At 37.6% G+C, this 25623-nt stretch overlaps 1 protein-coding gene across 4 annotated transcripts in view; it reads left to right on the top strand.

Moving 5' to 3' along the window:
• Positions 1 to 25623, top strand: part of FSTL5 (follistatin like 5) — a 322297-nt gene that overhangs the window by 234356 nt on the left and 62318 nt on the right. For all 4 annotated transcript variants that reach the window (XM_055797132.1, XM_055797130.1, XM_055797131.1 and 1 more), the window contains exons 8-10: positions 5607 to 5727; positions 16779 to 16940; positions 19115 to 19249. In XM_055797132.1, coding sequence (XP_055653107.1) covers positions 5607 to 5727; positions 16779 to 16940; positions 19115 to 19249 — 418 coding nt within the window. The remainder of the gene's footprint in view (positions 1 to 5606; positions 5728 to 16778; positions 16941 to 19114; positions 19250 to 25623) is intronic.

Below are 25623 nucleotides of genomic sequence, written 5' to 3'. Positions count from 1 at the left end.
TTCAAAATACTTCATGTTTGCTAATTCCATTTATTAAGGACCCAGTAAGCTCATTTTTTTCTGTCTCATGTTTTTTCTAGCATAATATAGCTAAGGATTCACATCTCCAGTTCTCATGTCCTCATTCCTCCTTTTCTTTATTGTCCTTGTTATCTCTTCTTTTTTCTTTTGCTTTTTTCTTTCCTTCCCAAAGGTGTGGAATTTTAGAGTTAAGATTAATATTTTTCAGTTCTTTAGAAGTTGAAAATTTTAAGGCCATGAGAAGATTGTATCAATTGTTTTTTCTGACCTGCACAAAACAGGCCCCATAAGATCAGTGCTGCGGAAGTGTGTAAGTGTCAACTTTGGTGCTAACCATCACCTTCTACTGTGTATCGGTGCCGAGGTTCTGGTGCTCACTGGTGTTCCTGGAAGCACACACAGAGTGCATCGACTGCCAGAAACTGAGCTTAGAGAGGAGAGATTTCAAAACAAGATTCTTAACCAGTTCGTAGCTCTCTTAAATACAGTATGTTCAGTTTTATAAAAAGTTTGGATCTTCATGGGAAAGGCTGAGGCTGAAATGCAGGTCAGAAAGATATTATCGAGTCTGAAAAATTACAAGTAAAAAATAATTAATCACCATCACCACCACAAACAGCAAAACCAACCAAACAAAAAAAAATTATAAAAAAAACCCCAAACAAACCCAACACAAACAAAAAAACCCCAACAAAGAAGCCACCAAAAAAACCCAACCAACCAACCAACCAAAAAAAACCACAAACCAAAAACCCAAAACCTCAGAAAGAAAATATTTCCTATTTTTTGAGTTCAAGCTGAACCCTTTGGGTCACTCAGAAAAGTGGAAAACTTAAGGTACCAAGCCCTAATTTGAATTATGTATGTTAATGATTTCACTCTGGCATACCTATATCTGATTTGGGATTCTAAGCACTGGATCAAAAATTATGTTGTGAGGGAGTTAGACCTTCTTATTTGGAATAATAATGTTCTCTGATTTAAAAAAAAAAATATTTTAAACATCTTTTGTCAATTTTGTGTGTAATGGCTTCAGACCACCTAAATCTAGAATGCATTCCCAATTCAGTTTTCTGGACTTACGTTCTCTGAACTAAATTCTCTGTTACACGCTACAAGACATTACAAGTGAGATTTTGGCAGGGAACAGTGTGGATGCACTGAGTCAAAAGGCAAATGAAGACATGCCATTTTTCATTTTGAGGGAGATGGTTTTTTGGGGGGAAGGTTGTGATCTCTAAATGAAAAAATACTCAAGATTTGGAGTATAGAGGGGTTTTAGCTAAAGGAAAAAAAAAGACAGCAATATATTGACAATAAATTGACTATTGTGTAAGAAAACCACCTAGTTTCTATGATAATGAACAAATTCAAGCAGTCTGTTTTGTCATACATTCTCCTGTGGGGAGAGAGCTGGCAACAGCCTTTGTAAGGCTGTTAGGAAGGGCAGGCACATGAGCATAAACTTTCTCATATGCAAAGCATTAGCATTATGACAGCAACTTATAAAACCAAAGGAAATAATTGTTGATTTAAAAACAAGTATCACCTTTAGGTATCTGTTGTATTAACACTAAGACAACTAAGCAAAGATTCACTGTCAAATGAATGTTTTCTTTCCATATTCCTGTACTCGTTATTCATGACACATATCATGATTCTTAAATGTCAAGTCCTTCAACAGAACAGAGTTGCAATGGAATCATTGTTAAAATAATTGTTCAATTCTATTTTTTTATGCATAACAAAAATAATTACAATTTCTGAATGTAATTGTAGAAGTGCTTTGCCATTTCTATTAGATCAGTAGGCTATTTAACAAAAATTGAGCCTGTAGCAGTGTTTTTAGGGTCATCAAATATTTTTTCAAAAGGAAAAAACCAAACCCTTTTCTATACTTATTGCAGTTGATGTATGAAGGCTCTGCTTCAATGATGCTTGTGTGTGTGTCTCTATAGATGCAGATTTTTTCAGTGACTTGGAAGTTATTTTATAAAACACTAAATATATGTCAACATTCAGTGTCAAAGAATGCTGTTTGTGCTTCACCATCCCTTTCCAAATACTGCTCTGTTTTATTGAATTGTTTGCTTTAATTGACAAGACAAACATTGAACTCAGTATAACAGTAGGCTAGGGACATTTGTTTTGTTGTTAAAAAAGCAAGCGATGTCATGTGGGAATCCTGCTGGAATACTGATGTCTCAGTAAAATAACCATAGGGGTATTTTATCCATGGTTTCTATGAAAAAGAAGGGAGAAGCCGTAGCACAGACGTCAGTTTACTTAGAAAATCACTGTGGTACCTAAAGGTATCATCACACCACAGTGAATCACTCAAAGGCCTGGAATAGGTAAGCGTGCTTCAAAGCATATCTAATAATTTAAATAAGGAATGTTAAATTAAACTAGTCTTGACTTCATTGTAGCAGCTAAATGTTAATACACTCCATCCAATGTCCTGTTTTGTTCACGATGGCAGAGATTAGGCAAAAAAATGTAGACAGCAATAATATTACCCATTTGCTAGATAAAATGTAAGTACCGCTAGTGTGGTTCTTTTGAACAGCTGTTCTTCATTCTTTTGGTCGTAACTTGAAGAGCAACACTTTGAAAACGTGTTTAGCTAGTAAGGGGGGAAAGTTAATTGAATTTACTTCTTTATACACTTAAGAAAGAGATAAAGATAAATATCCAATTAGGAACATTTTTTGTTACTTTCATGGGGATTTTTGAAGGGAAATCTAGTTGAGTTGATTCACATAATCAAAGTTGAAAAGTAAATGTTAAGGGGGGTTCTTTTCTGATTTTGTAATGGTAACATGGAATGGCATATTGAAGATTTGGTAGAAATACTGTCTGTGTAACTGAAGTGCTAGTACAGAAAGTGATAGTTGCCTTGAGAAAGGCAAGTTACTGAGAGTCTTACCAGATGGATTAATTTTTACAATGGGTTATTTTCTTCTCTTAGTGAGCAACTAGCAGAATGATCTGAAGCACATGTGCAATGTGAAATTTAGTTGCCCAAACCCCTTTGGGCAAAGTAATACAGTGAGACATAAGTCTTCTGAATAGTATTTTGAGTATATTTAACAAAATAAACCAGAAAAATTTACTGATTGGAGGTCTTATAGTGAAAGGCAGCTTGAGTGAAATATGAACATAAAATCATTAAGATTATGTTCTCTGGGAAAGAAGAAAAATTGGGAAGTGGGAACTGAAAAAAAATTAATCCAAATAAATTGGAGAAGTGGTAGGTGAGATCGTGGAATATATATAAGGATAGTCATAATGGACCAGAGGTTAATCTGGCCCAGTATTTTGTCATGATAACCTTCAAAGGAGAGAATGTAAGAATAAGGCAGCATATGGTAATACTTTTTTATCAAAGTTCTTTTATTGTGCAGCTTACAGGTGCCCTGAGTGAGGTATTACAGCTGAGTTTATGTTTTTTAAAATCTTTTGTTAGACTGTTCTGTGCATTTGAGGAATTTACAAAGAAGGTTACAAAATTTGTGAAGAATCAAATAAGGAGGAGATGGTTGGGATGTAAAGGTCAGGGCAACCTTGGCTGCAGTGACGGTGAGATGGGAAGAGTCAAGGAGCCTCAGAGGAGGCAGCAAGGCAAAATGCAGGAGCACAGCCCTGGTCTTCAGGAGAGTAGACTTCAGCCTGTTCAAGAACGTGCTTGGAAGAATCCGATAGAGACCGTGCTTTAAAGAAGAGGGGTCTAAGAAAGCTGGTGAATTTTTCAAGGGTTATCTGCTCTGTGCTCAAGTATGGTCTGTCCGAGGCAGCCAAAGGCCTGTATTACTGACCAAGGAGCTCCTGACAGAACACAGGTAAAAAGGAAGAAGGGTGGAAGCAAGGACAGGTGATCCAGGAAGAACGTGGAGTCACTACTTGAATGTGCAGGATTAGGAAAGACAATGCCCTGGCGGCGTTGAATCTGGTGAGGGACAGGAAGGGCTTCCACCGGGCTTCAGGGCTCTGTCAGCACCAAGAGGAAGAGTAGGGAAACAGGAGCCTGCTGTTGAGCGGGCGTGGGACATGGTGACAACGGAAAGAGGCTGATGTACTGAGGTCTCCTTTGCCGTGGTCCTTACTGTAACCCCTGCCTTCAGTAGTCCCAGAACCCCGAAAAGCATTTGCGAAACTAGTGCTCCTGTAATGAGTCACAGAATCTAATGAGACCTGTAGATGGTGTAGCTTGGTGATTATCCCTAGTCTAATGAATTGGACACCTGTTGGATACTTCGGCCTCTGTGTGTAAGCCTCTGTGTGTGTGTGAATATTGCATTTAATTATAATCTGTATATCTCTATACTTTACAGTACTGTATCCTGTAGTGAATCACAAACTTCATTTACAGATTTTAAAGGCTGTTTGCATTAAGGCGTATAAAATGTCTGTAAGAGGACCACGAATAAGTTTAGGATAAAAATAAAAAGAAGACTGTATACATAAGAATAGACTGTTAGGGTTAGGCATACAATTATAGCACATGGGTTCCCTTCAGGAACAGGGGCTGACCTACATACTATAGAAGATACAGCATACTTTTTCCTAGTATGGAGCTGACTGTTTTGCATGTTTTATGTCTTAATTTATGCACTCTAATTTCTGATTTATATATTTTACAGCAGAAACATCTATGAGGCTGGAAGACATTTTTCAGACTTTTACCTTTCTATTTCATAGTCTTTGCTCAAATAATTGCTGGTTTGTGTAATTACACTGCATATGTAATAATAAAAAGATTGGAAGGTGAGATTGAAAAGAAACTAACGGTCAAGAAGTGTCCTTGAAAAAGTAAATCATGAAATAGAATTTAGAAAAAACAATTTCTAGCAGGATTTCTACAAGCCCTTCAGAATATGAGACATAGGAAGAAGCTAGACTAGGATTATTATTGCAGTGACTTGCAGACATGAAAATAAAAAGAAAAATAAACCACTATTTAATGTTCCATGCATTTTTACAATAATTGGCATAGTTTACAACTGGTTGTAAATTTTAAATTATGTTGTATTAATTAAAATTGGACTGGGAATTTAAATGAAGGTCAAATTTTGCACTTTAATCCAGTGGAACCCATATGCCAATTAAAGATATATAAAAGGGTGGAGTTAAAAATTATGATTTAAATTGAAGAAAGAGTAAGAATTTTTTTCCTGTGTATCTGTTCATTTTAAAGGATGACCACGCTTCCACAGGATGTCATTTACCTTGTTAAATTGTGCAAAGCTTTAGTTTTTCTATTTGATCAGATCCAGTCCTAAACAGCTTTTCTGCTGCAAATAACTATCAAACTAAACAAACAGTTGTGTTGCTTCTGCAGAGTTTAACTGGTTGCTAAAATAAAAGTTGTATTTTCTTTTACAGACACAATATATGTGGCAAGATCAAACAACTCCACCACTCACAAATACAATGTTTGGGTTTCAGATTACTGTCAGCTATTCTGGTTAATATTTGCAATGCTTGATATTTGCATCACAGCTTTGTTGCCAAGATGATGAGCATAATTAATGTAGGAATGCAGGCATAATTATGATAACCTTGTTTTTAATCTTTCCCGGTAGGATTTTGGAGATGATGGGTCCTTGTACATTACTAAGGTAACCACAACTCATATGGGAAATTACACCTGCTTTGCTGATGGCTATGATAAGCTCTATCAAACTCATATTCTCCAAGTGAATGGTAAGGAAAAATGTTCTAATTACCAAGTCATAAGAGGCTTGGATTTAGATTTTGTTAAACAGATCTGTTGTTGCTGTTTTACTTTTTTTTATATTGTGTTACAGCTTAACAGAAAAAGAGATTCATTTTTTTCCTTATTATTCTCCTATCAATAACCTTACAAAACAATAAAGTGTAATATTTTTCATTTATTCTTTCCATATGAATAATAGTTATTAAAAGGATTAAAGGTAGTCCAGAGGACTTATTCTGCACTATGAACTTTTCACCTGTGAGGATTTTCAGTATGTTATCTGCAGAATAATAAGTAGGCTTATATATAAATACAGATATATAGAGATGAAGTAGCTTTTCACCTTAATTTAGCAATTCTGGAGAAGAGATTGGAAAAATTAAGTGCATAGGTCTCTTGTGTTAAGAATGTTGCATTTAATAGAAGATTTAAAAAATGCACTACCCTGAAAGTATTGTAATTGATGTAGGCTTCTAAATTCACATTTATTATTTTGAAATCTAACCATTTTAGTAGATGAACTTGAGGTATCTGGACTTGAAATCTTCATCTTTACATTTTTCTACATATGTTCAAGTTTTAAGAACCACTTTCCTCAACTCTGTACTTGGACAATACTTGACTGCAATGGTTACTGAAGACAGGCCTGTCCCTTCTCTTGACCAATAGTACCCTCTCCTAGCTTTTATTCCCAGATGTAATTTTTTTCCTAAGTTATTCTAAGCAATTGATCTCCACTGATGAAGTGTCCAAGTGTACTTTATCCCCAGTGAGGTTTAATGTCTTATTTTTGTGAGTGACCTTGTGCCTTCCTGTTATTTCAATGTTCATATTTATCTTTGACTCTTAAGTCTACCTTTCTGCAGTAAACTACCAGTGTTTGTCATTCCATTTTGATATTTAATCCTCTCCAGAATCATGTTTGCACTCAATATTCTCCTGCAAATTTCCTTTGCGTTAGCAGGCTTTAACTTTCTCTTGAAGCATACTCTATAGTTTCTTCGCCACTGCAGTTGTCATCATTCTTTTGGTGTTTTTTAATTGTTAGTCAGTTGCATAAATCCCTACTATAAATGACTTTTCTTGACATGTCTTATCCAAAAATGCTGAAATAATTTCTGATATGAATATCTTTCATTGATATTCACACCAAATGCAGCTTCCAAATTACTTTGTCCTTTAATACAATTCATTCTTCTTCCAATAGCCTTTTTATTTGACTTTCTGTTGTTAATATTTTTCACACTTCAAAATACTTTGATGTTTAGTGGTGGTTTGTGGTTTTCTTAACATGTTGTCTCTGCCATTGTGTTTCTCCAGGAAATTGGCTTAAAGTATTGGTCCATCCATCTCTCTAAAATATTTTTTTTCTGGTGTCTTACCCTCCTGACCTCCAACACTTGTAAATGGAGTGTCCTCCGTGAGCCAATACATGGCATCAACATCTTTTGCTCCTTCAAATTTTTCTTGAGAGATTGTTTTGAGTTATTTAAAAGGTCAGGTAGAAAATACTGGCTAAAGTAAGACAAGACTGAAGTGTCATTTACTCATATTTTAATTCCCGCAGACATAGCAGAATAATTGGTGATTGAGCACAATAGAAGGTCCTTGACCAGCTTTCTCCTCCTCTGTTTTATGTGTGCTTTACCCTAATTTATTAAAAAAAAATAATATTCTTGGCAGGTTCCCTGCCTATCTCAATGTGTTAATAATCTTGAAGAGGTGCATTGGAACAGTTAAAATACTATGATTCTTCATGTTTCTGTTAGTTCAGCACACAATGAGGTAAAACTCCACTTAAGTTGGAGAAAGTTTTCTCTGAGACTAGAAAACCAAGAAGCATAATTTGAGAGAGGTGAAGGACAACTGCAGATTTTTCTGGTGACAGTGTGTCTGTCAGAAAATTGTATTTTTCATCTGGAAACCACTGTAAACCTTTGTGGTGCCAAAGGCAATCACTACTGTTACTCCTTTTTATCATTCATATAAACTTAAAGTTGTCTAACAAATTGACAGACCATGTTTGCTCTGCTCAGAGAGCTGCTGTTCCACAAGTCAGCACTGGAGTGGTACCTTCCAACATGATTTTGGATGCTGAGTATTTGGGGAGCAAGGAAAAGGGGAAAGAAGTCCCTTTGAGCAATAGGATCATTTGTTTGGCATATTGTGGATAAACTGAGTTAAAACCATTGAGATTAAAAATCAAAAAGAACGCTCTTCCACAGTTTAGATCTGTACTTCTAAGCAGTAATCTTCCTCCAAAGCACAGGCATGATGGTCAGTGCTTGTAGCTTTGATAATGACTAATTAATATTATGATATTTCTATTAACAAGAGAGTCAGACAAAAGGTTTATGTGATAATTGAAGCTTCACTGACCACAAAGATCCAGTGTGAAGGTTCAATGAAAACAATGTAACTGGATTTTATGTTCTTTCTTTATTTCCATTTGTGTAAATCTGTATATTTTTAGGAAAAAAATTATATTTTACAGCAACTAGTTTGCTAATACTATATTTTTATATATTATGTATATATATTATATTATATATATTAAATATATATAATTTTTATTTATTTTTCTTTAAGATTAAAATCTTCAGGAATTTTTTGAGTTTTGAATTGACTGGTACAGTAGTAAAGAATAATGAGCTTCCTTTGGAGTCTTAACAATACAGATAATGCGCACTATAAAAGACATGGTTTATGGTGAGAAAATTCAGTCTAATCTTATACAAATAATATGGTAAAGTAACTGTTGCAAGCAATATTACAATAAATTGTTATTTAATCCTTTTTCGTAAAAAATATTAAAAAAAGAACCAAAACCAAAGTTTTAATAGGGCAGGAGTAACTCTTTCATTAAACGCTAAGCATTAGAGTTTACATAATACTTAAAAACTTTCAAAGTGTATAATTTTTTGACTAAATGATTCTGAGGCTATATGACTATATGAATCTGAGCCTGTCATTTTTATTTTTTACTTTTTTCTCCATATATCTGTGATATTGAAATCCATTTCATTACGTATTTTTCCTTTAGTGTTCTTGACATCACATGTCATAAATCCCATGGATTAGAAAGTCTGTTCTCAGATAATGATAGGTGCATGTGATGGTCTTAGTATCACTGAAAAAAAAAGAGCTATGTAGTTCAGTCTCCCAAAAAATATTTATAATAGTAAGTCCATAATTTGTTAAAATCTGTCTTAATTTGAATTTCAGAAGGATTTGTATCATTACCCCTATACTTATTAGCCTCTGTTTTTTTCTGCAGCAGCCATTCAAAAGTTTATAGGGGAATGCTGGTAAAGTTCTTCTAAACAAAGTAGTAAACAGTGATCAGAGCAAGAAATATGTAAGAAACTCAGATATTCTTGTGATATGGGTTGTTGTATTTGGTAGGGGGCCACCTGTCTCTAAAATGCCCTTTGGTATTAACATATTCGGTTAAGCATGTCATATGTTAATGTTAGCTATTTAGGACAATGGAACCTTATACATCAGTTAAGTGAAAAAACATTTTGAATAATAAAACCAGATTTTTTTCCCTTATGTTTATGTTATCGGTTAAATTAATTAAAAGAGCATTATTAAAAATAATCGATCTTTTTGTTATTACAGTTCTTGGGATTACACAAACATGGTATCTACATCTGACTCAAAGTCTTGAAAATTGCTATTGAAAAACCTGAAATACCTAGAAAGTTTGTGTTTTCTCATTAACTTTATGTTTATTGAGTTACAGATCTATGCTATCCATAACCAGAGATGTTAATATTATTGATCTCATTGGCAGTTATAGACGTGATACCTAGAGGAGTTTAAATACTAATTTTTTATAACTCAGTTTTGCTGTTTTACAAGCTTTTATGTGTCATAGCCTAGATTTTTAAAAGTATAAATTTGAAGAATTACACTGTTGGGAAGCTCTTTCTCGATAAACAAAACATCATTAACCATATTACAAAGAAAAAAGAAGACTGCCTTAAATTCAACCCTCTCTAAAAATGATATGCGTTTATGGTGTATGTTACAAATCGGCTTAATATATACATAGCACCGATGTGACATTTTCCTTTCTGTTTATATATTAACAATGGTATCCTACTCCTGAGCTTTCACATTGATTTACAAGGCAAGTTCTTTGCAGAGAGGTGAAAAGAATTATCCCCACCTTAGTTCCAAGACAAAAGGCCAACAGTTTTGGTACCTTAAAGTGAAGAAAGGACGCCTAGCCAGCTATAAATCATTGAGTCATAGTGTCTGAAGAATTGTTTACCACCTTTGTTTTTCCAAACAAAGTATCTCGGTTTTATCAAAAAGAAGAGTTATCATATACAGTAATAGAAGAACCTAGCTCACTATATATCTTATGTTTGTTTCTTAAACACGTGCATTCTCCCCTGACTCCAGACAGCTTGAACAGACTATTTTCTCTCTTCTCCCTGCCCTCCCCCCAACCTATACCAGACTGAAATAATCTTTAGAGGGGTTTATAGCAATTTAAGATGTATTGAATAGTTACATATTCACCATATGTGGAACCAACAGTCTCACATGGCTTTCTGAACTAAATTATAAGGGATGTACAGATCCATTCAATTATGTATTATACATGATTCTGCTAAATGCAGTCATGCAGTGTCTTTCCTTCCCTCTCTTTTTAACCTATGTAATGAACCCTCATAAAGAGGTAAGTAGGCTGCTTTAGATTAAGATATGAGAACATACCTCTCTGAAAGTCAGCATAAGCAATCACATTATTTGTGTAATTAAAATTTTCTTTCTGGTAATATTTATGGTCAGTTACACAAAAAAGTGATTTAAATGAACCCAAAGAGTTTACATCAAACCCATCATATCAAATTAACTTTTTAAACTGAGCCCACACTGCACTAATATTTTAATTGCCTGCATGCCTCAGGTGAATGGTTCTTGGTGGCATATTAAAGGTAGGCTCTAGGGTAATATAAAATAAAAAAATACAATGCAAAACAAGGGTTCAAAAACTTTTCTAATTGTATACTTAACCTATCAGACATAGATTTGCTGATGAAAGTAGGAAATGGCAGCAAATGGAGGAAAGAGAGGGCAAGAAATAAACTCTGTCATTCAGGTACCTCTGTGTGTGGGAAAACATTGCTAAAGAGAACAAGATCTACTACAGAAATATGAGATAGTAGAAGAAAACTTAGACTTGATTTCATTTGAGCAGGTCCTCACCTTCCCATATCCTGACCATTGATAGTTAATTTAGCAACAATAGCATCTTGTGATGCAGGGTTTGATTTTGTTTGTTTAGGAAGTATTTGATAACAGTTACAGTATTTGCTAGAACTTTGCTAAGAGTAAAGTTGCCCTAAAAGTATCTTCTGCCTTTTCCTGATGGTGAGCTAATAGATATTTTTTTTTTTATATTCTATGAAAATTCACCAGAATTGAACTAATAAAAATTTTCTTTTTATGCACACTCAGTAAAAGTCTGTCAAGGAGTGATAGTTAAATACCCATAAGATTTTCTGTGCAATGAGAACAGTTCACTGGCACAAAAAAGATGAGAAAGATCCTATGCAGTTAGAATGCAGTGAGTTGCAATGCCTTGCTGTTAGGCCTAAATGTTGTGTTGCTGAGATGCTTGAGAGTATTAAATGACAGCAGTTGTGTCTCCAAGGAGAAGCAGCTTCTTGCTCCTCAAGGCAAGGTAGAGAAATAAACTATTTGGCTTTGATGCAGTGGGGAATCTGCAACAGGGGGTATAATTTCTGTCAAGAAATGCTGATCAGGGCAGACATGAAATTTGGACCCTGGGAAGTGTGGCAGAATAAGGCTGTCAGCAGAGATACTGACAGAGGTTCAGGCCGAGTGAGGCTCGGTCTGAGGAACACAGCAGGGAAGGCAAGGTCTGGGTATGGAACACAAATCCTGTGGGAAGGGACACAGAACACGGAAGAAATAGAAGGGAAGCAGGAATGGGAATGTCATGCTTGAAATGAAAAGTAGAGATCTGTGTCTGTAAAAGCAAAGTCCCTTCCAAAAACTCAATACAAACCTGTAATCCCTGATTTTTATGTGCCTTTGCTCTCAGCTGGTAGTCTAAAGAATTAGCAGCCATAATTTTCACATTTTTAATCTTCCTCCATCTTCTTTAATTGTATTTTTGCAGTTTGCACATTGGGATTATGTGTAATTTTCCATGTATGTTATTTGAAAAGACCCTCATCTCTAACTGGGTTTAAAATATCCCTGAAACGGACTGATTTTTACATCCTATCTGAGACACAGTACACTTGTGTATTTCTTGCAACGTAGAAAATCTCAGGCATTTCTGTGCTCTAATAGGACAGCATGCTGGGACATTTCTTGTAAACGGTTGGATAGCATTTGAAAATATCTAATCTCATGCCAAAATAGGTGCAGTTAATTTTTGATCTTGTTATCTTCTTTCATTATCAACTGATACTTCATCCTCTACCCAGCTGTGTTTTGTGACACCAACTAAGTATTCCACATTTTTAAAGCTGCTTTAAACAAAACTTTGGAAAATAGGAAATACACTTCTTTAACCTTCATTACAGTTAATTCTTTTTATTGTTAGAAACAACCTCAAGCAAGTTCTCTCTGTACATAATTAAAGATAAAATCAATAGCTATTCATCTAAAAAAACCTATACAGCAAGATTTTAAAATCTTGCTTAATCAGCGATTATCAATAGGAATATGTGCGTTGTGACATCATATGCCCTCTGTCTGCCAATACTGACGTGTGGAATGAGACAGGTTTGTAGTTGGCAAGCATATTCCGCAGCAAGTTTCCAAACCCTGGAAAAGTGATGTCAGCACTCGGTGCTGTGTAACATCCTCGCTGGTGGCGGCTGAGGCGAGCAGCTCTGGTGCTGCACAGCGCTCTAGCATGGTGTGCAGGGGGTCCCCGCACTGGGGAACATCGGGGAGCCAAGGGAGCCCCCAGGAGCCCCCGGCTTACATGGCAGTGGCTGATGGGACTCAGACAGGGCCAGGAGTAACGGCAGCCAAGCCCCCACAGGTGTATAAAAGAGAATGCCAGGGAGCACCAGCAGCTGGGAGGGCTACCAACAGGCCAGGAGAACACGGCCTGCACCCCACCTTCCCAGCACCCTCGCTTGGTAAGTGTGAGGTTCTGTAAGTAGAACCAAACAATAATGAGGGTGATGGTTCATTTAGCATGGAGGTATCGCCATGGTTACGTCAGCCTGCTCCCCACATTAGAACGGCTTCCATAAAGACAGACAGACGGGCCATTGTCACAGGGGACCCTTCTGAAGGGAGCAGATGGCCCAGTGTGCGGACCAGACCCATCTCTTGGGCAGGTCTGCTGCGTCCCTGGGGCCCGGATTAAAGGTGTGAGGAGAAAGCTTCCTACCCTGGCACAGCCCTTGGATAATTATCTGTTACTGGTTTTTCAGGTAGGCAGCGGTGAAGTTGCAACGAGAAGTCGAGGGCAGTCAAGAGAGACTTCAGGGCCTTGGGATGACTGGTGAGGGGATCGGGGGCACAAGCTGTGCTCCCCTCTGTCCTGCCGGCTGCAGGGAATGGTGAGGGAAGGAACGGCAACAGCCGGCAGCTCAATACCTGGCTCCGAGCCCGGCGTCACCGGCAGAATTGTGGGGTTTTTGATCATGGGTTGGTCTACACGACACCAGGGCTGCTGGTGACAGACGGGGTACCCCTGTCTCAATGCAGGGAAAGGGTCTTTGCACAGGAGTTAGCAGGGCTCATTGAAAGAGCTTTAAACTAGATTTGAAGGGGGAAGGGGATAAAACCAGGCTCACTAGAGATGAGCCTGGGGGCAGCATACCAGTGTTCAAGGGGTAGTGTGCTAGCAAGGTCCTCCAGTCTGCTGTCTAAGTGCAGGCAGGGGGTGGAGATCCATGTGGCAGCAAAAACACAAGGGTTATTGATGTGATAGAAACCATGGAAGCGTCTGAGAATGGTCACATAGGAATTAGGGCTTCTCCCCCCAGTAAGGTGGCAGGATCAGTAGCCCAGCTGAAGTGCATCCACACCAATGGCCATGCCCAAGCACACAGCATGGGCAACAAACAGGAGGAGCTGGAAACCATCGTGCAGGAGGAAAACTATGACATAGTTGCTGTCATGGAAATATGGTGGAGTGCTGCAGTGGATGGCTATAAATTCAGAAGAGATAAGCAAGGAAGGAGAGGCAGTGGGATAGCCCTGTATGTCAGGGAGTGTTTTGATTGTCTAGAGCTTAATGATGGTGATGACAGAGTTGAGTGTTTATGGGTAAGAATCAGGGGGAGGGCCAACAAGGCAGACGCCATGGTGGGAGTCTGTTATAGACCACCCAACTAGGATGAAGAGGCAGAGAGGCAGACAAAATATTCCTTAAGCAGCTGGTAGAAGTTTTCATAATACTAGCCCTTGTTCCCATGGGGGACTCCAACTTACCAGATGCCTGCTAGAAATACAATACAGCAGAGGGGCAACAGTCTAGGAGATTCCTGGAGTGGAAGATAACTTCCTGACACAGCTGGTGAGTGAATCAACTGGGGAAGGCATCCCACTGGACCTGCTGTTTGTTAACAGTCAAGGATTTGTGAGTGATGTGATAGTTGGAGGCTCTCTTGGGTATAGCGATCATGAAACGATAGAGGTTTTTGATTCTTAGAGAAGTAAGGAGGGAGGTCAGCAGAACTGCTACCTTGGACTTCTGGAGAGCGGGCTGACGTTGGCCTTGGGAGACTGGTTAACAGAGTTCCTTGGGAGGCAGTCCTGAAGGGCAAAGAACTGCAGGAAGGGAGGCACTCTTCAAGAAGAAAATCTTAAAAACACAGGAGCAGGCCGTCCTCGTGTGCCAAAAGATGAGCTGATGGAGAAGATGACCAGCCTGGTTGAACAGAGAACTTTGTCTGGAACTCAGGGAAAAAAAGAAAGTTTATGACCTTTGGAAGAAGGGGCAGGCAACTCAGGACTACAAGGATGTCATGAGGTTATGCAGTGAGAAAATTAGAAGGGCCAAAGCCCAAGTAGAACATAATATGACTACTGCCATAAAAGACAATAAAAAAAGTTTCTATAAATTCATTAACAACAAAAGGAGAGCTAAGGAGATTCTGCATCCTTTATTGGATGCAGAGGGAAACGTGACAAAAGATGAGGAAAAGGCTGATGTACTTAATGCTTTCTTTGCCTCAGTCTTTTATAGTAAGACCTGTTTTTCTCTGGGTACCCAGCCCCTGAGCTGGAAGACAAGGACAGGGAGCAGAATGAAGCCTCCATATTCAAAAGGGGAAACAATCAGCAACTGGCTACATCATGTAGGCACACACAAGTCTATGGAGCTGGACAGGATCCACCCAAGAGAACAGAGGGAGCTGGCAGAAGTCCTCACCAAGCCACTTTTCATCATTTATCAGCAGTTCTGTCTAACCAAAGAGGTCCCAGTTGATTGGAAGTTAGCCAATGTGATGCCCATCTAAAAGAAGGGAAGGAAGAATGATCCAGGGAACTACAGGGCTGTCAGCCTGACCTCAGTGCTGGGTAAGGTGATGGAGCAGATCATCTTCAGTGTTATCATGCGGCACATACAAGACAACCAGGGGATCAGGCCCAGCCTGATGAATCCTATGAAAGGGTACTGTCAAGCACTGGAACAGGCTGCCCAGGGAAGTGGTGGAGTCATCATCCCTGAATATTTAAAAGAGATGCAGATGTGGTGCTTAGGGACATGGTTAAGTGATGGACTTGACAGTGTTCGGTTAATGATTGGACTCAATGATCTTAAAAGTCTTTTCCAACCTAAATGATTCTATGATCATGATGATGGGGCAGAGTTGTGTCTTCAGCAGGTTTGCAGATGACATCAAACTAGGAGTGCCTGATACCCCTGGGGGTCATGCTGCCATTCAGAAGGAACATGTCAGTCTGCAGAAATGAACTGGCAGGAATGTCATTAAGTTCAACAAGGAGAATTGCAAAGTCCTACACCTGGGGAAAAACATCCCATTGCACGAATATATGTTGAGGGCAACCCAGGTAGAAAGCAGTTTGACCAAAAAGGACCTAGGGGTCGTGATGGGGACCAGGTTTAACATGAGCCAGCAATGTGCCTATGTAGTGAAAGAAGGTAAATGGTATCCTGGGCATAGGAGGTTCTGTGTGAACATCAGGAAACACTTTTTTTTACTGTAAGGGTGATGAAACACTGGCTTGGGTTACCCAGAGAGGTGGTAGACTCTCCCTCCTTGGAGATACTCTAAAGCAGGGGTCCTCAAACTATGGCCCGCGGGCCAGATACGCCCCCCCAGGGTCCTCAATCCAGCCCCCGGTATTTACAGAACCCCCTTACCCCCCCACCCCCCCCCACCAGGGGCTGAGGGGGGAAACCAAGCAGCCACAGATGACTGCCTGCCACTTCATCTGCCTGCCAGCCCACTGGTTAAAGTTTGAGGATGCCTGGCTAAAACCTAGATTTGGTCCTGGACAACTGGCTCTAAGGGACCCTGGTTGAGCAGGGGCACTGGAAAAGATGACCTCTGGATGTCCCTTTCAGCTTCAACTATTACATGATTCTGTGGTTAAATGTTTTGTATAGGTAAAACGGATTGCTGATAGGTGTTTTGGATGCAGGGAAAGGTGGGGATGAAGTGTTAAAGAAAGGGTTTGTAAAACAGGGCAGTTACAATCTCTGTACATCACATCATAACTTACTGGTTGTACACTATTCATATTTTATAAATAAATATAAGGAAACATAAAAATCTTAGTACTTAATCCCAAAGTATTGAATTAGAATTCAGGCTTTTTTCATTGATACCACAGGCAGTGAATTGAGGATTTTCTCACAGAACATTCTTTCTGCTTCATAAATTTACTGTGATAGAGTTCAGCATTAAATGTCACTGAATATGTGACTAATACCACCTCTGTGTGTTGTTATATATAGCTGCAGGAGCCTTCAGAATTGCTTAGAATTCTTTTTTCTTAAAATGAAAATACTTTTTTTCTACTAATTGTAATTTTTTCCTGCCTTCAGTTCCACCAGTCATCCGAGTCTATCCAGAGAGCCAGGCAAGGGAGCCAGGGGTGACGGCTAGCCTGCGGTGCCATGCTGAAGGTATTCCCAACCCACAACTTGGTTGGCTGAAGAATGGAATTGATATCACTCCGAAGTTATCCAAACAGCTAACTCTTCAAGGTAAAGGGGCATATTTATTGTTTTCTACAGGTTGAGAATGCTCTGTCAGTGCATCCTTTCTGTACTAGTTGTCCTTCCTACATCATTTTAATCAAGGGTTGAAGTCTAAGCTAAAATATTTCATAAGATATCTTCCAGTTACTCCCCAAGGCACACATCTTCTCTGCTTTCTTTTTGTTAGAATAACAGTTGTACTTACTGGCAGGATTACCAGCAAATTCCAATATGCTCTTCTCTGTTGTTCAAAAAAGTGCAGCCTCTGAGCAGAGCAAGCAGCCCAAGACCCAGTCCCAACCTGGTATTAGAATTTGCCCCTACAACTATGTTAATGCCATTCAACGAGTATTCAACACTAATACTTAAAGTAAGAGGCAATGTTTTTTTTCCTGTAAGGATTTATTCTAATGCATTTATATTGATCTAGTTATTTTTCATGAGTCCAAATTTAAATATAAATCAGAACATAGACCAAACTTTACTTGTACTGCAGCTCAGTTGAAAACAGAAGGTTTTTTTAACTGGTAGGAATCTTAGTGTGACTTGGGGACCTGGTGGCAGAAAGGACAGAAGAAGAAATACCTGAAATGCATGTTCTGTTTTCTGAGGGGTTTCAGACAGCCTCCAGGAAAGTGCAAAGACACTGCACACACAAGGAGAAAGAAACAGACAAAACAAAACCAGGAAAACCAAAGCAAAAACACCAAAACCAAACCCAAGCCCTAAAGTAAAGTCTTATTTTTAATCAACAATAAAGTTTATTAAATAAATAAATAAATAAAGAATAAAAACCAAACTGGTATTTATGAATCTTCTGTGAATCCTCAGGGCTCAGCAAATTCAATGAACCTGCCCAGCACAAAACCTTCTAGCTTCTGCAGTCCTTCTGGTGATTTTTAACTAGCCATAGCAAAAAAAAAAAAAAAAAAAAAAAAAGTAATGCTGCCATTGTTCCTTTCAAAGCCTTCTCTTGTTCATCTGCAGAAACAGGATGTGTGTTAGGATAAGACAGTAGTCAGCGTGAGAAACAGCAGAGCAGGCAGACAGCAATGCTTCTCTGAAGAGAGTCTTACATTCCCTATAGGTGTCATAGTCCTCTGTTCTTTAATGGCCCTGTCTTCTGGGTGTATATGAACAATTACCTTGCAGAAACACTTTCAGCAATGAGCAGAAAGTGATGTACTCCTCTTCCGTAGTAGCACCCTGTTAATTACTCCTGTAGGGATTTGAGTGGATTTTTTTTCCCTCTACCTCTGTATCGTATATTTGAGATAAATAAATAAAAAGGTTTCTTCTCCAAGCAAAATACATTTTCTAGAATATTATTATTTGAAGTAAAATTTTGAAAATCTCGTTGTGTTTTCCCTGAATTTTTCCCAGGTTGAACTATCTATGTCTTAGCTTCAAGCAAAAGGTGGTTTAAGAGGAGCATTACACCATAACCTGGTGCCTTCTCTTGTCCATACTTCAGAATACCTATAAAGCTGTTTTTGTCAGATAGGTCTGACAGTTGAACAAGTATACTATACTTAAAATGCATTGAATCACACCATTATTCACAGCACATTATTTAAAATACTTTTGCCTGTGAAACCTGGACTGTTTGTTGACATTCCTGCTCAAGCCGACATACAACTAATTCATGGTTTCCTTGGACTCCTATGCTGATGTAGGTGTAAAATTCCAATGTGCCTGTTTTCTTCTGTTATTACACTGCATTCACACACACACAAAAATGAGGTGCCTGCTAGAAACAGGTAATTTTATTAAAATTATTATTTATGTTTTAACTTTAGCCCATTATGTTCCGTGGAAGCTTGGGTTATTTTGTGTAAAGTCAGTGATAGTGGCAACTGACCAAATGCAACACAATAAAAACATAGCATTTACCTGATTTTAAAGACAGTGATAGTCATTTAAACATATATAAAACCTCAGGCTGATATTTGGCTTTGAAGTGCAAAATCAGCTGAGGTATTCCAGTTATCCGTGAGATAAATAATAGTGCATGGAATTCACTAGCCAGTTGAATACATTTAGATTAGTTTGGCATGCATCCAAGTTATGAACTCAGAAATGAAAATGGCTTAATTAGCATGAGCGGAAAAAGCCTTCTGAATGTATAATCTGAAAGCACTGTAGCATGTCCGCCTGCTGAATTTTTCCTCTTCTTTCAGCAAATGGTAGTGAGGTTCACATCAGCAACGTGCGCTATGAAGATACAGGAGCGTATACTTGTATTGCAAAGAATGATGCAGGGGTGGATGAAGACATTTCTTCTCTTTTTGTAGAAGATTCTGCTCGGAAGACCCGTAAGTATTACGAGAAGTATAAAAATACATGTAGCCCTCACTTAAACATTAAATTCATATTAAAAACTATGAAACATTGAATACATTAAAGTGAGAATGTGTAGATAACTTGATTTTAAAAAAGTTTACGTAATGATATCCGAGAGTCATCGAATGCAGAGTGTGTAATCTGAAGTTTATTTAAAAGTAAAATGAAATCTCTGATTCATTCTGTGAACTGACATATTTTTCACTTTGCTGTTAAAATTTGGATAGCTTCCTCATGATGTGTTGTATATGAAGGGAATATGAAGGGAAAAAGGAACTGGATGCCTGAATAAGGCAAAGCAGCAGTAGTCATGGTGTTGTTTCTAGGGCTTGATGGTAGTGTGGGAGGAAGACTTTTTCCAGTCTTTCTTCCTGTATGTTCTTGAGGTAAACCAAGTGTCAAATTTGGCACTCATGACACGAGAGTCATCACAGGACTTCATCTCACCTGCTGGAGTGCTTAGCAGGTCCAAATCAGTTCCAGCCTGCCCATGCTGCCTTGTGCCTGGATAACCGTGGCTCTCCAGAAATGCGGAGCAACAGTGATCACATTCATTTGCTAAGTTGGGAGTTCAATGTGCCAAAGAAATCTCTACCACTACCAAGATGTAGCTTCCTTTATCCTCTGTTGAATGGTAGTGGGTCCTATAAACCTTGTTTACCTGCCATTTATCTGCCTTGATTCTTCTTTCCCCTTCCATTTCTTTCCTCCGCTCAGAAAAATGCATTCCTGAGTTTACACTTCACCTGTTTGGTTTTGCCTTTTTTTTTTTTTTTTTCCTTTTAAATATGTTACTTTAATGACTACTACATATTGATTAGAAGTAAATCTAGTAAAATGATAGTTATTTTTACTATTGAGTCTGATTGCATTAACTTAAGGCATTCCCGTTCATCTAGAAGCTTATTCAACAGTGCCAAGTACTTGACGGAAGATACCAGAGGCAGAATTAGTAGCGCTGGAAACCTGCCTGACACTTCCTGTGACAAGATACTGAGTTCAGCTACATGGGGGTTTATTAAGCTTTAAACGCTTCAGAGGAAGTCTTCCATGCAGGAAAATTTTATAATTCAAATGTTAATATCTTTACTTAGCTGCTTTCAGTAATACTAATTATAACTGTCATTTCAAAAGTCTTAACTTGTTTTTTTTTAACTGTCATGAAAATGACTCCTCAGACATTCTGAGAAGGCAGCTGAGGATAAATAAATTATTTGATCATGCTGAATTTCTAGTAATCCGGTGATACGAAGTAGCTTGGTCACCTCCATTTGCCTTCTGCAGTCTGTGAAAACTGTGAATTTTGCCAAATTACAAAACTAGAATTTGTTTATGTTTGGTTAAGATTTGTTTACCCTTAACAAGAAAACATTTATATACACCTGTCCAGTTTCCAAGATTTTTAGTTACCTAATTGTCGTATCCTCTAAAGAACTGATCTGTGGCGATTATGCAGAAATAGCTACACCTATGCAAAATCCTGTTTTCAGGAATTGTAATGTGATACAGTAATTTTAGATCAGCTAACTACAGGATTTGTAAAATCACATGCTATGGAATGAGCACCACTTGCAACAAGTGCTTTAAAATCTACTGGCAGTAAGTTATGATGACCATCAGTGTCATGAAAGATGTGAATGAAGGAAGACGTAATATAAACCCAGTTACTTCTAAGACAATCCAAAAGACATAGTCTAATTTCTTCCTATAGAAGTCATTTACTCTTCAAGTTCTGTGGTGTGTATTGAGGGGAAGAACTTTACCATTGTGTTCCCTGATGTCTGGACATGGTTTCTTAAAAATTGGTGAATTTGTGAATACATATATAGTCCATAGCTGCATAATTACATTATTCAAATATAGGTGCAATAGCTGTTTACATGAGATGCATACTTTGATACTCTGATTTGCTTGCTTTGGCACAGAAACCCATTTCTGTACATGCAAGAAGATTAAGCTAGATACTAATAAAAAAAAGTAGTTACTATCAATATCATTATCACAACTACATGAATAAACTGCCTTCATGGGTACAAATTTTCATACAAGCAATTTAAAAAAAATGCTTCTGTTTTAAAAAAAGTCCCTTGACAGGGAGGAGTTGCTAGCATTAGAAAACTGAGATTAAGAGAAGGTCTTTATTATTAACTCTTCTCTGCTTGTTTTTATATTTCTCCCAGAACATGAGTTCATGCAGCCGATTAGGGATTATTAGGGAAGAAAATGACACAGGTAAAACCATCTGGATAGGATTGCGGGCTTTTGTTCCCCCACATACACATTTTAAACACAGTACTACTACTACTTTAATTTAAAACCTGCTGATTCGGTCACACAAGTTACACTCTAAAGATAGTCTCTGGTGATGTAAATGTGATTTCATATGATCTGATATAGAGTATGCCTGTCATAGGTGACATTTTTAAAAATAATTTTGCTTTTATCCTCCTTTAAGAGAATAAAGCAGATGTGTTTACCTTTATAATTTTTTATTCGTCCCCCTCTCCTTACTGAAGTATGCCCTTTTGGAATTCTTAGGATATTGCTTTGAACGAAAGTAGAACACATTCTCACTAGCTTGTCAGTTAATCTGAATTTGTATACTTTTTATGTGTTACATAAGGTAGAAATCATAGCAAAATAAAAGCATTTCAGAACATTGAGTTGATTGGCTATTGAGAAGGTAGTGAGAACTTCGGCAGTGGAGCTCAAAAATGTAAAATACAATTGCACTGCACTGAGCCTGATAGTCATTTTTTAAGCCACCTAATGAATTCGGGACATGGTTCCGTCTTTACCAGTGTATGGATTTTATTTCCTAGAAATTTTAATAGTCAAAGGAAACGTTCTCTTTTGTACTTATCTGACCCATTGTTTATATGCATACAAAAGCTTTTGGGTTTTAATGCTACTTTGCATGATAAGCTAAATTTTTGGTAGTTATCAGCGGAATTTTATTTTCAACACATCCCAAATTTGTTATGCAGAAAACTCAGCACAGTGCTTTGAGAAAACTTTAATATATGTAGTAAAAAGGGCATGACTAGCTCGTTCCTTTGGGAACAGGTGGTATAAACAGCTCCTAAGAGAAAAGTTTATATTTTCTGGCACCTCTACCTAAAATAAAACTAGTGCCATTATGGATAAATAGATTGTTAAATAATAAGCGAAGCTTTCCTTCACCTGTGTGGCTAAAAGTGTTAGCAGATTGCTAGCTTTCCAAAATTCACAGCATTGATTAGAGGCATCTGATGCATCTGTCTGTATTATAAACAGAAAAGAGAGTGAATGGCAAACCTATACTGAACACACTGTGCGAAGTGTGATGCTAATAGCAAAGTGAAAAATATGCAATGTAGATTATGATTTAGGGGTGTCAGGACATTGTTTATTTTGAAGTTTGCAGTTTCAGAAATTTGAATTCCAGTTCCCATGAAAAATCAACATATTTTAATGATAATGATTTATCATCAAGGTGGTAATTTGAAATAGAAGTGAATGGAAAATACTGTAAAACTGCTTTCTTATCCAGAACTGTTCAGTAGATGCCAGCACTGAACACTGAACCATCGTTCTATCACACTTAAGTACAACTTTTAATAGTGGATGACAGACTCAAGAATAGTTTGCCCTCTTGTTAACACGTCAGCCTTTTCCAGTGTGCACTAAAAATAAAACTTCTGAAAACATGCTTATGCTTTCATTTTGGCATTGTCTCAGGTAAGAGGAATTAAATTTTCTTTAAAATACCTTAAGTTCAGCATTGTCTTTTACCAGTTAACTCATTCTGTAGCTAAAATTTGATATACTTAATGTGTCCAAACATATGCACACTTTTTGCTAGATTTTTGAAGTTGTAATGGAAATTTTTAGTTTATATTACCTATATAAATACTTTTACAAGTACAAGTGATAAGCATCTGGTCCTGTCTATTATCAGATTCTGTTTAATTCCTCAGATGTTGACCATTTAGACTGAAGCATTCTTTTAGTGCTGGCTGTCTCAAACAACAGTTTTTTTATTGCTTTTATGTTTTTAATTTTTCTGCTAATATACTGTGGTCAGTCCTAAAAGAGATATTAGGAAGAAAACATGATTTCACTCATGTTAAAAAATGCTACGCCATTTTATTGAAAGATTTGTACATCACACTCTGGGACTTGGTATTGATGGTTCATGCAGCGAGATTCTAACTAGAACATATGGCAACAAAAACAATGTGTTTGACACAGTAAAAATCTCCAAGCAGTCACTGATCTATACAGTGGGGTGACACTTCTTGGGAGTTCAGTAGAGTTCTGAAGATACTATTTGCACTCAGTAGACCCAGGCTTTAGGACTACCAGAATAGAGCAGATTCTCAATGTATCTGCTTTTTCTTTGCTCTATGGACTTATGTAGATGTGAAAGTGAGGATAATTTTCTTCTTACGCTCTTGGCTATTCTTGGCTCTTTGAGTGGTCCTCCAAGTAGCATCCAAGGAAAGGTAGGTAAGGAGGAATAAGGCTGAGTAAATTGAAGAAGTTAAAGAGACCTGGGGAGAGGGGCAATGGAAGAGGCCAATAATGTGAGGAAGAAAGGGAGGACACAGGTAGCAGCAGGTGAAAGAGGACAGGTTACTGAGACCATTTAAACACTGCAGGAGAGAGGATGGAAGGAAAAGGGATAGGAGCACAAGGGCAAAGTGATCCTTAAAAGATACATAATAATCCTCTATATAAGATGTGGAATTGCATCCAGGAGTATCTAGTCATTTTAATGTCATTACATTTTTGTGATCACACAGTGACAGTGTATGTCTTATACTGCTGCTCCTTTTTCATCCACGTGGACAACACCACCACTTCTAGTACCAATCAGAATAAATAAGAGTGATATCTGAGAAACTGAACTTTATACTGTTCTAGTAGGTGGAACATTGTATTTAACTTGCCTTTTTAAGAAATAAAGCATATTGGAGTGTAAATGTATATTAAAGGAAAATCTGCAAGTGTGAAAAGAATTAGTCAAAAGAAGGTTTTTAGGTAGGAACAGTCTGTAGTGTGAGATAATTTTAATAACATTTATTTATCTAGTTGTTCATGTATCATTTTGACCACCTCTGTCAGTAGTTGATTTCCCTGATCTATGTGTCTAAATGCAGTTTTACTATTTAAATGCTCAGTAATTCTTCTTTAGGCTTTGAAGTATTCTGCTTCTGTGTCAGACCTGAAGGTCTTGTGTGTGTGAAAGCCTGTCTGCTTTTTCTAATAGCAGTCGCTGCAGAGCCAGTTGTGGAGAGCCTGACTGTCTTCTTGAGAACGTCTGTAGGCATTGGGAGGTTGCTATTAGGTGCTCCCAAAGCCGCCTGCTCTCCAGGCTGCACAAGCCCAGTTCTCTCATTAATGTTCTTCCTGGTGTGCATACATTTCATATGGTCTTTGTTTTCCTGTCTTCTTCTCAACAGGGCCCTTGCCTGAGAACTTCTAGATTTTGTAAAATCTGTTGGAAAATCTATATTTTAATCTGAGAAGATTTAGCCTTAAGTAAATGTTTCAAGAAAATGTTCTCCTGTGACTGGAAACTACTTATGATCATTATGACATTTTATACCCACTAGATTATTATTTTTTTCTGTATTAATTAGCATCTTAAATTAATAAAGAGGAAAAAAAAATAATTACCTCTGTAATTCTTGTGCCTTTTTGGCTCCTTATATACCTTTTCAGAACATTCATTTTAAAGTATCATGAGTTTGATAGTCAACAAGAGCCATGCAGCATATACAGTGAATAGATCTGTATATCCTACTCTTACAACAGGAGCATCTAAAATATTTCTGAATGCAAAAACTGTGCTGTTTTAAAAACTGTTCTCTAGAGACTGGAAACTTTTTGTGCCGTGAATTACATTTTCCCTCAATTTTGCAGTTAAAGCCATCAAGAATGAGCTAGTTGGTCTGGGTGATAGCTGGATAACCCCTGCTGTGACTGGTGAAAACATTCTGGGGATTAACAACCTGCTCTAAAGCTCATTGAAGACAGCAGAGTCTCCCCTACTGTCATGATCCCCTAATAATACCTGAATTCAGCTGTGCTGGAAGGAGCCTCTGGCGTAATCACATTTATAATACAACTAGCAGTTTAAAATCTATTTTTAGTTTCATTCCAATGTAGCTTGATTTTTCAGAACATATATTTAATGGATTCATAGATTTAAGCATGATGCAACCATTTCATCTAACGGTATCTTCTCAATTTCACAAGATTGCATCCTGCTCTGCCTCAGTACAGATTTAATGCTTTGTTTGTCTGAAGTGTATCCTCCCAGAAATGTATCTGCTTGAGTTAGAAAGACAGAGTCAGA

Source organism: Falco peregrinus, chromosome 2 (genome assembly GCF_023634155.1).
Source record: "Falco peregrinus isolate bFalPer1 chromosome 2, bFalPer1.pri, whole genome shotgun sequence".
NCBI lineage: Eukaryota > Metazoa > Chordata > Aves > Falconiformes > Falconidae > Falco > Falco peregrinus.
Note: the sequence above shows the minus strand (reverse complement) of the source record. Positions and strands in the feature narration are given on the sequence as shown.